Source organism: Telopea speciosissima, chromosome 5, assembly GCF_018873765.1.
Source record: "Telopea speciosissima isolate NSW1024214 ecotype Mountain lineage chromosome 5, Tspe_v1, whole genome shotgun sequence".
Lineage (NCBI taxonomy): Eukaryota > Viridiplantae > Streptophyta > Magnoliopsida > Proteales > Proteaceae > Telopea > Telopea speciosissima.
Genome location: NC_057920.1, coordinates 68474753 through 68488989, shown reverse-complemented (window position 1 = coordinate 68488989; position 14237 = coordinate 68474753). Strand labels below are relative to the sequence as shown.

Below are 14237 nucleotides of genomic sequence, written 5' to 3'. Positions count from 1 at the left end.
AGAGGAGGTAAACAAAGACTGCTCCAGCTGCGCGCCATTGCTTGAGAAGGGAAGCTTTGACAGCATGGAAGGGGGGTCTCGCACCAAGGAAGTGTCCCACAAGACAGCTGCTCCATTTGCTGATTTCAACATCCAGCAGGCCCTTGGGACAGAAGCCAACCTTGGTGTCATCAACGGAGGAGGGGGGGACAAAGTGGAGGGAGTGCCTGTCGATGGGATTGGAAGAGTTACCAGAAAGAAGAGAACTCCAGGTACGAGGGGTTGTTGCTGGGTTGAGGGTTACAGCAGAGGGTGAAGCAGGGGTGGTTGTAGCTTCGGGGGTGGGTGAATCAGTGGAGGTAGTGGGGGGTGGGGGAGAGCTTACGGGGGAGGGTGTATCAGTGGCAGCAAGGAAGGTGTGAGCAGATGGGCAAGTAGGGAGAGGGGAGGCAGACTGGGCTGCCGGAGGGGGAGGGGGCATTGCCGGAGAGTGTCACTTTCAGGCCATTCTTTTCACCTTCCAGGGATTTCAGACTTACTTCTTTTTTTTTTTTTTTTTTGCTTGTTTAGTTGGAATTATTTTTGAAAAGATGGGATTTGAAGGGTAATGGCAAAGTCATTAGAGAAAGTAGTGACAAAACAATCATAAAACTCATTTTATGATGGACGCCTTGGACGGAATGATCAGTGTTATTTTTATGTGAAGCAAACAACCAGGATTTAGAAGGCGCCGGCTAGCTGAGCTGGTAAGGTCACTTTCTGGTTGTTGCAGTGACCTGGCATCGAATTCCGCCTTCTGAGTGCGGCAGGTTTGGGTTGGGTGTGGGTTTATGGGATGGACGTTTCTTTGTACCCAAAAAAAAGGGATTTTTGTAGTGCAATGCTCACAGCTTGTTCAAAAGGTGATTTTTTAGTGCAAAAAATTTCAAGATTTGTATTGGACAAGAGTACTCTTAATCTACATTTTTTGAACAAGAGTACTCAAACTTCTACTTTGAGTTAGAGCACCTAAATTAGTTAAATCCTGTTACCGACCAATACTCTACCAGTGATTTGTTAGTAACTGTCCCAAAGCATCTCAGAATACATGATCTTGGGCTTGTTGATAAGGTAGTTGAATACGTTTTGAATGACGGCAGATCATTCCCAAGGGTAAAATTTTGGTCCCTGATAGATGACTGGGATGGAATGCAACTTGCACTTTCTAGAAACTGATGGCTTGCTGCATAAGATTTTCTTCGACAATATAAAGCATTAATTCTGCCCCCATTTTTTGTCAGTTGGTTACTCTTCCTGAATAAATTCTATTATAATTAGATAACTCAACTTATGCCTTTCCTAAGTGAGTTCAGCTATGTGAATCTATCTTGCCATTCAACCCTGTTCAAAGCCATATTTATTGTTGAACCTAAGACATACATATCTTTTATGACTACTTCCTAGGTAATATTTGGCCTATCCCTTGTTCTTTTAGCTCCTCTAATTTGCAAACTATCACTTGTCCTTACTGGGTGCATCATGGGCCTCGATTTTACATGCTCTAGCCACCTGAAATGACTGTGCTTCTACTTCTCCCTCATTGGAGCCACTCATAGATCACCTCTAATGTGTTCATTTCTAATTCTGTATCTTCTATTTTTGCCACTCATCCGCCTCAACACCTTCACCTTAGCTACACCTATTGAGTTATAATTAGATACGGTATCAAATTTTAGTCTGGTTTCTAATTTACTGGCTTCAGAAATCTAAGTCGGACTGAGGGACAACCATATGAGCAACAAGTAAATAGTGTTATTGCCTTTGCTGTTCAAATAAATCAACAAAGAAGGAACGTCAGCATGGTCTGAGGGCCTGAGGCTATGAGCTCCCCTTCTCCAACCCCTCATCCTTCTCCCCCTTCTCCCCCCTCTCCGACCACCCACCACCACCCTACCTGACCAAAACCTTGGTCCTCTCTCTTTCCCATATCCTCTCTCCCTAAGAGCTCTGGTCTCCCCCTACACTACGTCAAGCCCTCCTCTGATGGTAACTCTTTGTTTGCCCTTTGTCCTCAGACTTTCTCTCTTCCGAAATCAGCAAATGGGAATCTTGCCTTGTTGGTCATTTCCTTGGTCCCGTACCCTCTTTTAACATTGTCAAAGCTTCACTTTCTAAACATTGGAAAGGCCAAGGTTGTATGGATACTTAACTCCTTGATAATGGGATATTCATTTTCAATTTCTCCTCTGAAGCTCCAAAAGCTCGTGCTCTTGATGGGGCTCCATGGCTGGTTGGCACTACACTCATCTTCCTTCGGCAATGGGCCCCCTACCTACAGCTACACATGGTTGATTTCAGTTTCATCCCCTTTTGGGTTACTTTGCCGGGCCTTCCTCTTCACTTCTGGAGCCCAGAGTGCTTCAGCATAATGGTTTTTGTCATTGGCTACCTGCTTCACTCTGATGTCCGCACTAAAAGAATGGACAGGCTCTCCTTCACTGGGATTTGCATCGATGTTTCAAGAGACTTTCCCCCCTTCATCCTTCTCCATTGTGGAAGAAGATGGGTTAAGTTTTGACCAACCTGTCCGCTACGAATGGTCTCCTCCTCACTGCATCCACTGTAAGATCTTCGGTAACCATTCCAAAGACTGCTCCGGCAAAGCTCCTCTAGTCTCATCGATTATTCCTGAAGTTCAAGAGATCCCATCTGCTGTTCCAGTTGCTAAGCCCTCTGAGTTGGTTAACCCATCTACTTCGACTTCTCCAGCTTCCATCGCGGTGATTGACCATCGCTTGGACCCTACCCCTGGGGCATCTACTTCGATTTCTCCAGCTTCTATTGTAGTGATTGACCATCACTTGGACCCAGGCTCCTCTTCCTTGTCTCGCCTCCTAAGCTCTGCTCACCAATCAGAACTACCGCTACCTTCTAGAGCCTCCAGAGCACCTAGCCGTGGTCGTTTGACACTGTCGCCGTCGCCGTCGTCGCCGCGAATAGCCTGTCTTCGGCTCACCTCTTGGTAGAGAGTTTCTATCTTTCTCGGTTCCTGATGCAAGTTTGAACCTCTCCAACGCTGCAATAGATACCCTACATGGAGCCTCATGACTCTTATGCCCCAATTGGAGCTTCAGTGCTGCAGGTCTCTGGTCTGTCATCGCCCCAGGATCTGTCGCTGTCTCAGAATTTGCAAAAGCTGCAAGCTTTGACCCAGTTGCCTCTACTACCGCCTCCCTTTCACATCCGCAAGCTTAGATGGCTCAAGCTATTGATCCTCTGGTCCCAAGTTCAGATGGCTCTCCTATCGCTGTTGAAGGTTTAGGTCTTAGAATTGCTGATTCTACGATTGGTGCTCAAGCCTTTGGTCCTCTGGCCACTACGCTCCAAAGCTGTCTGCCGTCGCAGGCCCCTGCCTCCAGTTTGCTAAGCTCCTGCCAGTATGGAATTCATCCTCTCCGTCGCTGCCACTCCCTTGAAGGTATCCCTTTCCCCCTACTACCCAACTTGAACCCTTACACCTGCAACCACCTTCTGTCCCCTCGACTTACCCCTTTTGCGCTAAACCCCCCGTGATGTCCTCTTCCCAACTCCCCCTCTCCTCCATAACCCCCATCCTCAACTTCTCCCCTGTTAACCTTTTTCCCTTTTAACCCCTCCTAACCATCCTCTTAACCCAATGTGTTCCAATATCAGCAAACCTCTTTTGGCCCCATGTGCTCCTATTTCACACTCCTTTTATAACCCTGGTCCTACCCAACCATCCCTGTCCCACCACTTGCATCCTCATCCCCCTTTGAACCAGCCTTCAACCTCTCCCATGAACCGCCCCCACTAACCGTCCCCAACCGAACCAAACCACCCAAAATTCTACCCCCTCTCAGGTTCCATTGTCCAGTTTGAGCTCTCCTACCCCAATCTGCCCTTCTATCATTGAGGCCCATTCCCCATCCCCCCTTCTCCCCCCCTCTGTCTTCCCCACCCCCTTCAGGCCTTGCCGTGCCTTCCCCTCTCTCAATCCTGCCCTTTAGTGGTCTTCCCCCTGTGGCTAACGCCTTGACTCATAGCCATCTTGTCCCCTACTCTCACAAGAGATATAGAAGCCTTCCCCCTCAGGTGTTGCCTCCCAACCCCTTTTAGTTTACCATGTGTGTTGGTTTAATTTGGAATGCCAGGGTCATAATTACTTTGCCAAGCATGCTGAGATTCGCTCTCTCATCAAATCCAATAATGCCTGTTTCTGTGCTCTTCTTGAAATTAGAGTTTCTCGGGACAATGCCCACCACATTGTCTCCTCCATTGTTCCCTCTTGGTCCTTCCTTTCCAAGTATGACCATTTCCCCAATGGTCGTATTTGGATCCTTTGGGACCCCTAAAAAATTTATATCTCGTCCTCCTCCCAAATTCTTCACCTGCATCTTTCCCTCCTCAACCCCTCGTCCTCTCTCTTGCTTTCGGTTTTTTATGCCCTCAATAGAGCTATCGATTATCTTCCTTTATGGAATGACCTTTGTCTCCTCCATTCCAGCATTGGCTCCCTCCCTAGGGGTGTTGGAGGTGACTTCATTATTGTCCGTTTCGGCTCTAAAAAAAATTGGTGGTCGCCCTCTTGATCTCCTCTCGGTCAATGCCTTCAATGATTGCATTGATGATCTCAGATTCAATGATCTGAGATGGTCGGGTTCCCCCTTCACCTAGCACAATAGGGGAGTGGGGCCTGATCGTATTGCTTGTAAAATTGACCGCTTCCTCATCAATGATGCTTGGCTATCCTTTTCCCCAATTCCCATGCCTCCTTCCTCCTCCCTAGTATGTCTGATCATAGCCCTTGTCGCATCCTCATCCAACCCTACTCCTCCTTTGGCCCTAAGCCTTTCAAATTCTTTGATATGTGGACTTCCCATTCTCTTTTTCTCCCCTCGTGGAGGCTTCCAAGCCTCCATTGTTTCTCTCCCTCTCTGCTTGCAAAAGCTCCGTAATACTAAAGCGCTCTCAAAGTCTGGAATTTTTCTATCTTTGGTAACATCTCCTCCCAACTTTCCTCCCCGCTGCCCAATCTTTCCCTAATCCAATCCCACCCAATGACATGCTCAACCAATTGCTGGTGAGCGAGGAAGAGGGTATACTCTCCTCCGAGCTATTCACTCTCTCCTCCCAAGAAGAGAGTTTTCCCTCTAGAAATCCCGCATTAAATGGCTTCGAGCTTCGAGACTCCACCGGCTTATTTCCATCGCTTCTCCGAAAGCCCGCTCCAACTCTAATTCCATTACCATGCTCCCGGCTCCGATGGCTCCCCCATTACCGATGCCCCCGCTTTAAAAATCAAGCCATCTCCTCTTTCTCCTCTCCCTTCTGCCCCCCTCTCTCCTCCCTCCCCCCTCCCCCCTCCCCCATCCTCCCTAATCTCATCAACAAATTCGTCCCCTCCTCCTTTTTGGATCTCCTTCAATCTATTCCAGCGGATGATGAAATCCTCTAAGCGGTTCTCTCGCATAAGTCCTATTAGGCTCCTGGTCCTGACGAATTCAGTATGGGATTCTTCTTGGCTAGTTGGGACATCATCGAAGATGATTTCATTAAAAGCATTCGCAGCTTCTTCTATTATCCCAGCCAGCTCCCCCGCATTAACTAAACTTTTCTCTGTCTCATCCCCAAAAAAGAGGGAGCCTCTTCCTTGTCAGGCTTTAGGCCTATCTCCCTCTGCAATCTTCTCTAAAAATTCATTACCAAAATTCTGGCTAATCGGCTTCAGTTGGTGATTCCTTCTTTAGTTAGCCCGAACCAATCAGCCTTCATCTTTGGCAGAAGCATTGCTGACAATATTGTCCTTTGTGAGGAGATTGTCCGGGGCTTTGACCGTAAATCTCATTCCCCTGCTGCCCTCTTGAGAAATGACATCCATAAAGCATTCGACTCCTTAAGATGGGACTTCATTTGTGATGTCATGACCCATGCCCCTTCTATCCTTTGGCACAAGCTAGTCTGGTTCAAAGGTCACATCCCTCGCCATAGCTTCTTAGCTTGGAGAGCCCTTAACCTTTGCCTCCCGACCCAAGCCTTCCTCCTCCACTGAAGAATCCCCGTCCCCCCTTCTTGTATCTTTTGTTGAAGTGGTTCCGAAGACGTTGACCACCTATTCTTTGGTTGCCCCTTTACCTCTACCATCTGGAAAAAAGCCTTATTGTCTATTTGGCCTTGTAGTAGGAGATCCCTCCCCTTCGCTAGAGAGTGGCTCTGGCTGGTCATGATTTTCTCTGGATGCTCTATCTGTGACACTATTGGCAAGCTTGTGTTTGGTGCTGCCCTTTATCACATATGGATGGAGAGGAACCTTATGAGATGGAACTCCAATTCTAGGTCTTTTGACTTGATTTGGAAAGCCATCTCTTCGGATGTCTCCTCAAAGCTGAGTTTCCTCCCTCAAAAGGCCTTTTTGGACTCCCCAAGGAACATGCATATTGTTGATTCCTGGGGTTTAGATAGTGCTCTTTTACAGCCCCATACCCCGTCTTAGTTGGGTTCGGGGCTTGTTTCTTTCCTATATCCCCCCCCTCTCTTCCTCCCACCCCCCTTGGGCTTTGGTAATAGATTATTTATTAACCAAAAAAAAAATCCTAGACAATAGGAAAACCAACATAAACACGAAACAGGAAACTAACACACTAACAAGATAGGTAAGTCGTCAACCTACCACCAATACATGACTAATATGTACCCCACAACTTTAACAACCTGCACCCCCCCCCAATCCATGTTGCATAGTGTTAGAATAACTGTTTCCTAGATCCTTATTATGAAACCGTTAATACTTACGAACTGGAGATGCTTGCCTTGGAAAACTAAATTTAGTCTGGGTTTTGGAATTGGTCCTTGGATTTTATTATTTTTTTTACACCCATTTTGGTTTTTTGTAGAGTTGCATCATGTTTATCACTGCTCTCTCTTTCTCTACTAAATGATAGTTTGTTTGTATCTTATCCAGAACTCGGCTTCATTTACCTGTTTTAAGCATCCGATTTTTGAAGATTCTGAACTGCATGTGACTTGTGAAGAAATCCCATGCCTGGAGCAAAGGGCCCAACCGTTGGAAGCAACTTGCAGATCATCTAGCACGTCCTCAATGACAGAGGTATATCTCTTTCTCTTTCCCTTGCCTTTGTAATGGAACTCCTGACTTGTGTATGGGAAGAATTAAGAAAAGCCTTGAGTTGAATAATAAATTTAGGATAGATTTGGTATGATTTCTATTTCAATTTCGGATTAATTTCATGAAATAGTCAACAAATAGAAATTGAAATTTTTTTTTTTTGGTGAATAAAAAATTCATTACCAAAGAGAAGACATACTACAGCAGCCCTCGAAAGGGGAGAGAAGAAAAGAAAAGAAAAAATACACAGAGCCTGAGCCTCAAACAAAGGAGGCAGAGGCTTGGAGAGAGACAGAAGGAAGACCCCCGGATACAACAATATTCCTATTCCTTGGGGTGTCAATACAATTAGAGGGAACAACCGAGAGTTTGGCTTTAATTTCAAAAGAAATAGAATCCCAAATCTGTTGAAGAGGCTGAGAGTTGGAGGTTCATTTCCAAATATTACGTTCCATCCAAATGTGGTTGATGACAACACAAAAAGCCAATTGAAATTGTTTTGGTTGTATGAATATGAAATATTTCAAGAATAAAAAAATCCAGTTCAATTTCTGAAAATAGATTCTCTATATTTCTTTGGGAATGGTGGTGGTGGTGGTGTGAAGTGGCGAGGTGGTGGTGGCATGGTGGTGGTGAGACCATTAGGAGAAGAAGAAGGGTGGTGTTTTATTTTTTATATGAAATTACTACTTTGCCCATCAAATTAACCATGTGCTCATTAAAGAGCAAGAGTGAAATTAAATGAAATAGAAATTCTGAAATAGCTTCTCAGTTATTTCAGAATTTCTATTCCACTTGATTTCTATTTCACTGAAATAAGGTGCAAAAATCAAATCAAACAATTTCCGAAATAGAAATCACCATTGAAATTGAAATAAAAATCATACCAAATCAGGCCTTAGTTGATGGGACCAAGGTTCAAGAACTCAACGCTGACACTAATTTCGACCAGCCAGAAACCGAGATTCTCCAGGCCAACTCGAAACCTTGGTTTCGAAGCCCATAAATTGTTTTTTCTTTGCCCTGATTAATGTAGCTCTAGATAGGAGGGGGATCCTACTAGAGGCCAAGCAATCGGATGAATAGGGCTGCTGGTTTGAATGGGCAGAATTAGGGTTTTTAGGCCAATTTTTAGGGTTAGGCTTGGGGGAATGGGGTAATTCTTATATGGTTTTAATGGGCAGGTTTTCAGAAAATTAGGGTTAGGGTTTTGGGTTTTGGATTTTAGAATCTAGGTCAAAATCAAGGTTTTTAATGGGAGTTTAGGGCTAGGGTTGGGATCGAATTTTCCAGGTAGGGAGGGGAAGGTTCAATCCAAATATGGGAGGTTTTTGATGGCTGGAAGTACTGATTCTGGAATTTTAGGGTTTTTGGGGAATTAATGAATGATGGGGAATCTAGGGTTTGAATGATAATTAGGGGCAGAACTTAAGGTCGAGTGTGAGGGGTGAGGAGAAGGGACTGTGGTTAAATTTTGGATGAAAACTGATGAAGGATGAAGGCTGGACAGGTTTAAGACTAACTAGGGTTTATGAGATTCAAACCAAAATAAAGGGTAATCGATTGGGGGGGGGGGGGAGGGAGGGAATTAGAGGATTAGAAGAAGAAATTGGTGTACAAGTTGCAGCAGAAATCCACTGGCAGCACCTTGAACAGGGTTGAAGGATAGAACCACCTTCAGAGAAGAACCTCCCAACCGTCACGGTGTAAAAAGTCACAGGAGATCCACCTGCCCTTCTTCCTTGATAGAACCACAAGGCAAAACACTCCAAAGAGCAGTAGCAGCAGCAACAAGGCAGCAATCGATTTTTTTAATTTCATAAACTTGTGGGGGGAGCCTCCCATGATTTGAACTTTTATATTAAAGGCTAATAGCCAAATCCTAATACAATCTAACCTCTTCCTTCATAAATCGTGAAAGAGAATGACCAGTATCTAAAGCTAATAACTTAAAACACTGAAAAGACCTAATTGACCCTACTAACTTAAACTAAAAGACACTTAACTAAATAACTTAAATTGAACCAATTGAACCAATTGGGTGCAACCAATTTGAACCGGTTCAATTAAAAAAAGAAAGAAAATAAACTAAGTATGGAATGGAAAATACTAGAATGCAAACCTAAGCTATGGCTCCCAAACTAAGCCCTAGTGTCAGGACTTCTTCTTCTTCTTCTTCTTCCTACGGGTGTGGGCACTTGGTGTTGCATCACTGATTCTTGTTGTGCTGCCTGTTTTTGACATTTTGAACCCAATCCATGCATTAGTTTCACATAGAGAACACTTAAAATTATACTTGTGGTTTTGACCCAAGTTTGATAGAGTATATTATTCTAGGACATGGTATCGAATAAGGTTTGACCGGAACATAACTCCTTCAATATAAATCAGATTTAAGCAATCTTGGATTTGTTTGAAAGTTTTGTTGGGAAGCTTTCCAACAAATCCAAGATTGCTTAAATCTGATTTATATTAAAGGAGTTATGTTCCGGTCAAACTTAATTTGGTGTGCGCGAATGCTGTTTGAAATTGCTCTGAATGAAAATAAAATTTTTGACATAAAAACAAATGAATATTTTACCTCTTTTTGTGGGTTTTAGCAATGTTTTATCATATTAATATTTATGGAATTTTTAGATTTGAGAAAAACCCGAACATTTACGAAATTAACTTTTTATCGTTTTAGAATTTAATTTTTTAACTATTTTCATTGCATTCAAATGGGGGGGGGATGTTTTCTTCTTTATGAATAATATCCCAAGTAAATGTAATAACTAATATTTCATTTACTCAAATGATATTTGGTATAAATAAGCGTCTGTCTTGGTTTCGAGGTAGGTTTCCTCAAGTTTTGATTGAGATAAGTGAATTTATAAAAGTGTTCAGGTTGAAACTTACGAAATTACCGAAATATGGTCGAAATAGTGTCGAAACCATGCGAAACCCATCGAAACCATGCAACATGTGGTTTTGACCCTTAGTTCTGACTGAGTTCTTGAACCATGGATGGGACCTAGGGAGTGCTGATCTGCCAGCTTGGAAGGGCACATGGACATATCATACATAACTTAAATGCATTTCCTTATTCATATCCAAGAATGAATACCTTTAGCCATAAGAGCATGCAACTGATTTTGCATTACAATGTTAACAACTCCAAAGAAAATATGTCCCTATCTTGCGTGGAACAGCCAAACAATTTTCATGTAGCTGACCACAAGTAGTTCAGATATTTGAGAGAAATTATATATTTGATGCAACAAATAGGAATGTGGAGTATAAACATTTCTGTATCAACTGATGCTGGGTCCTGGACACAGAGCATACCTTATGCCCACACCCAATCCCATATTATGTAGGATTTGAGTAATATATATTGTAAAGTCAAGATTTTGCAATTATGCAAAAACTGTTGAATTTGGAATATCTTGTGTCAGGATTTAAATGTTTATTTCTCATACTAATATTGTTTTATTTTAACTCCTGAAAATATTGAATGAAATCCATTTCAATGCCTTCTGTGGTTTTCTGCTGTTTCCCTTTACATCAAATTTGAGTACTAAATGGTTTTGGAATAAGGTACAAGATGTGGAGTTGAAGGATTTTCCTGCAAATTTCTCGTGGTCAAACATGGAAACAAACCCTCAATGTAAAAGCATTGATAGGTTCTTGTTATCCATCTCTTGAGAGGATTATTCCCTAGATTGTACTCTTTCCAATGCAAAAAATTTGGCAGTGGTCTCCTTTGGACAGTTGACTCTAAATGGGATTGATCGGGTTCTTAGATTCTGGAGGGTTTTGAGGGAAGGGGAGAAAGAACAAGTTCGGTTTGCTTGAATTTTTTTTTTTTGGGGTCTAATGATTTAATTGTTAGAAGGATTTGGATCCTTAATAGCAGTGGAATATTCTTATCCAAATCTTTTTTTATTGCTAATTGTACATTGTGTATGCCAATTATGAAGAGAATCCTTGTGGTTCTTTTCCATATAAGGTTTTATGGAAATCCAGATTACCCGTACAGTGCAGGGCATTGGGCTGGGAAATTAATCATAAAAGGTCCTAACAGCTAATGTGTTTCAGAAGAAGAGACGGGAAGGTTCCTTTTCCCTCAAGTTTGTTTGATGTGCTTGAGAGATGGGCAATCTGTTGATCATCTTTTCCTGTTTTGCCTCTTTTCCCAATGATTTTGGTGCTATTTCCTGAATTTTTTTCGTCACACCTGGGTTTTTCCTGAAGATGTCGATAAACTCAAATAGTTGTGGTTTTTCTCTCCTTTTGGAAGGAAGGAGATGGTCCTTTGGAAGCCAGTACTTAACATCCTTTTGGTGTATTGGAAAGAGAGATATAACAGGTTATTTGAAAGCAAAGCAGATGGAGGCTTTGGAGGTGATTGAAAGAATCAAATGTAGGGTTGCTTATTGGGCTGAAACTTATGAGTTGTTTAATGATATTCCTATCAACCAATTATTCAGAGATTAGTACCCACTTCTTTTCAAGAGGGATAAAAATTGAAGACGATATCTAGTTGGCAGCCCCCTCCCGAAGGTGTGGCAAAACTCAACATGGATGGCAGCTCCCTTGGTAATCCAGGTCCCTTGGGAATTGGGGGCAGCACCCTCTCAAAGGTGTGGCTAAACTCAACATAGATGGCTGCTCCCTTGGTAATCCAGATCCCTTGGGAATTGGGTAAATAATCAGGTTGTGAGATGGAAGTGTGCCTAGAGTGTTCTCAGAGCCAATTAGGGGGAAGTTGACTCTAGTAGAGCTGAGCTGATTGCTTTAGAAATTGGGATAGACTTCTCGTTGAGCAAGCCGTGGCTTCATGCAACAGTGGAAGGGGATTCAACAAATGTGATTACATGGATGACAGGTTAACAGGAAGTTCCTTGGTGCTATAGTTACCTGATTAGGCCAATTTAGCAGGGTGCAGCTAGAGTACCTTGTTTTTCATTGGCAACAAAGAAGTGCAAATGATTGGGGAAGGGGCTGTGTTGTTGTAATTTTATGTACTTCTATAATCTGCTTTTCTATCAATAAACTTCGTTATTTATCCAAGAAGAAATTGCCGTAAAATTCTCAATTACCTAGTGAGTAAATTGGATTCTAGGCAATCTATGGATTCAAAGGGTAGGAAAGGTAACATGTTATCCAAATGTGAATTTTCAAAGGTGTATTTACTTTCTGGATTAGGGATGTAAATTAACATTTTGGAGGTGAAAATTGTTATTAGATATAGTGTTTAATTAAGATGGGGAAGAAAAAAAGAATGTTTATTTGGCATTAGTATCCAACTATAGGAAATGCTGAGGAAGAACTTGATGAATTCTTCCTTTACATCCATGTCCTTATGCAAAATGGTGGCTTTCCAAAGGGAATATCTCATTCTCGGCTCTGGGACAGGCCTGGGGCTCCAATAACGTGCCATATGTCATGTTCAGGGCATATAAATAAATCGATCCTACTGAGAGATTGAATTAAGAAAAAAAAAATAACCCAGCATGATCAAATGATTTTTAACAATTTGATCTAAATGTTAATATTTAGAGCTTATAGGGTTTAGGGTGAACAAAAAGCACAGTTTTGGGATGATCCATTCATGCCAATGTCTGTTTTATTTGTCTCCTATATTGGAAACCCCAATAGTAGGTCCTGAATTCTGATCCTCTCATGATGGGGCATGTTACAAGTTATAAGGGCACAGACCTGTGTACTGGCCCTGGGTAAGACCTGGTTACCTTATTTCAACCGTAGAGGTTCATGATATGACTGGTGGGTTACTTTCATTCAGCTTTTCTGTCTTTTCATATATGTTGAAAGTTATCTACCTTATCACATTATTATGTAGTTGGTGAAACATCTTAGGGAAATAAGGAAGTTATTTCTTTCCCACCTGAATTCTTTTCTAGTTGGTTAATGTTCAATACTTTGCATCAGGATGCAGCGACCTCTGGCATGACTGTCCAAGACAAGAAAGTATCCAGGCAAATGCTTCAACATGTGGTAGGGAAACTTAGTAAAGAGATGCCAAGTAAGGGCCTATGGAATAACCCTAATCAGCTATCAGAGGAAATGGTTCGTTGTATGAGAAACATATTTATATCGCTGGCGGGTTCTTCCGTTGGATCATCCAATTCATCTACATTTGAGAGCCAAAACTCCCCTTTATCTCCCCATGGACATCTTTCCAATCTATTGTCATTGTCATTATCTGAACGCTCCGTGGTTTCATCACGAGTGCAGAGTCCACAAGTTGATCTACAATGTAATGCTGGGGTGTTGGCTGCGGAGAATGCCTATGATCCTTACAGAGTCCATGGTAAATTATGCTGGGCAGACATTGGAGCCTATGGATCAGCAGTTGAGGTTTCGTGGATGTCAGTAGGGAAGAAACAACTGGAATATGCTGCTGGAGCACTACGTAGATTCAGGTGAAGTGTCATACTTCTCTTCTGGGTTGGGCTTTTCCTGGTTGGAATCTTCGGTCGATAATGTTTCTGTTGAAGTCATAGCCTTAAAACTTAAGTGAGTCAACTTGGGAATTGGCCAGTCCACTGAAGAGCAGTTTGTCACCTGGTTGACTCTTCCCCCGCCCCAGTTGATCCAACTGTTGCAGATTTCCAACTTAGAAGATTGTCCTAATGGATCAGGAAAATTGGCCACGTAAATTTGAATGGTCCAATTCAATTTGGCCATGGAAAAATGGGAATAACTGCAACTTTGACCCTAAAGTATGAAACCTTAGACGACCCCTTGGCTGAATTCAATCCTACCTGTTTTCTGCAGAAGAACTCTGCAACTCACCCATCTAGGTACATCTCTCTCTCTCTCTCTCTCTCTCTCTTACATGATTTCAGAACCTTAAATCAACTGTCTTCTGTCTCTCGCCTAACAAAATTTTGTCCTAAAACCTGCCGTGCCGCATGCTTTAGTTATAAATGGGTTGCCTCAAGCTTTCAGCATGCCTTGAATGTGGTCTTGGAGGGACTTTCATTCCCGACTTGATCCATACCTGCCAATCGAAGTCTACCAACCATTTCAAGGGCCATAAATCTGTTGACTCAGTCCTTTAATGAATCCAACATTTCCAGCCATAAAGTTGTATTTTTCTTATGGGAAGAACACTTTCCGGTCGTGT

General features: G+C 42.6%; 1 protein-coding gene across 4 annotated transcripts in view; it reads left to right on the top strand.

Annotated features, from left to right (window-relative positions):
* LOC122662199 overlaps positions 1-14237 on the top strand; it is a 40766-nt gene that overhangs the window by 22147 nt on the left and 4382 nt on the right. For 3 of the 4 annotated variants that reach the window (XM_043857777.1, XM_043857778.1, XM_043857776.1), the window contains exons 6-7: positions 6938-7084; positions 13037-13530. In XM_043857777.1, coding sequence (XP_043713712.1) covers positions 6938-7084; positions 13037-13530 — 641 coding nt within the window. The remainder of the gene's footprint in view (positions 1-6937; positions 7085-13036; positions 13531-14237) is intronic. The other variant, XM_043857779.1, reaches the window with a different exon arrangement.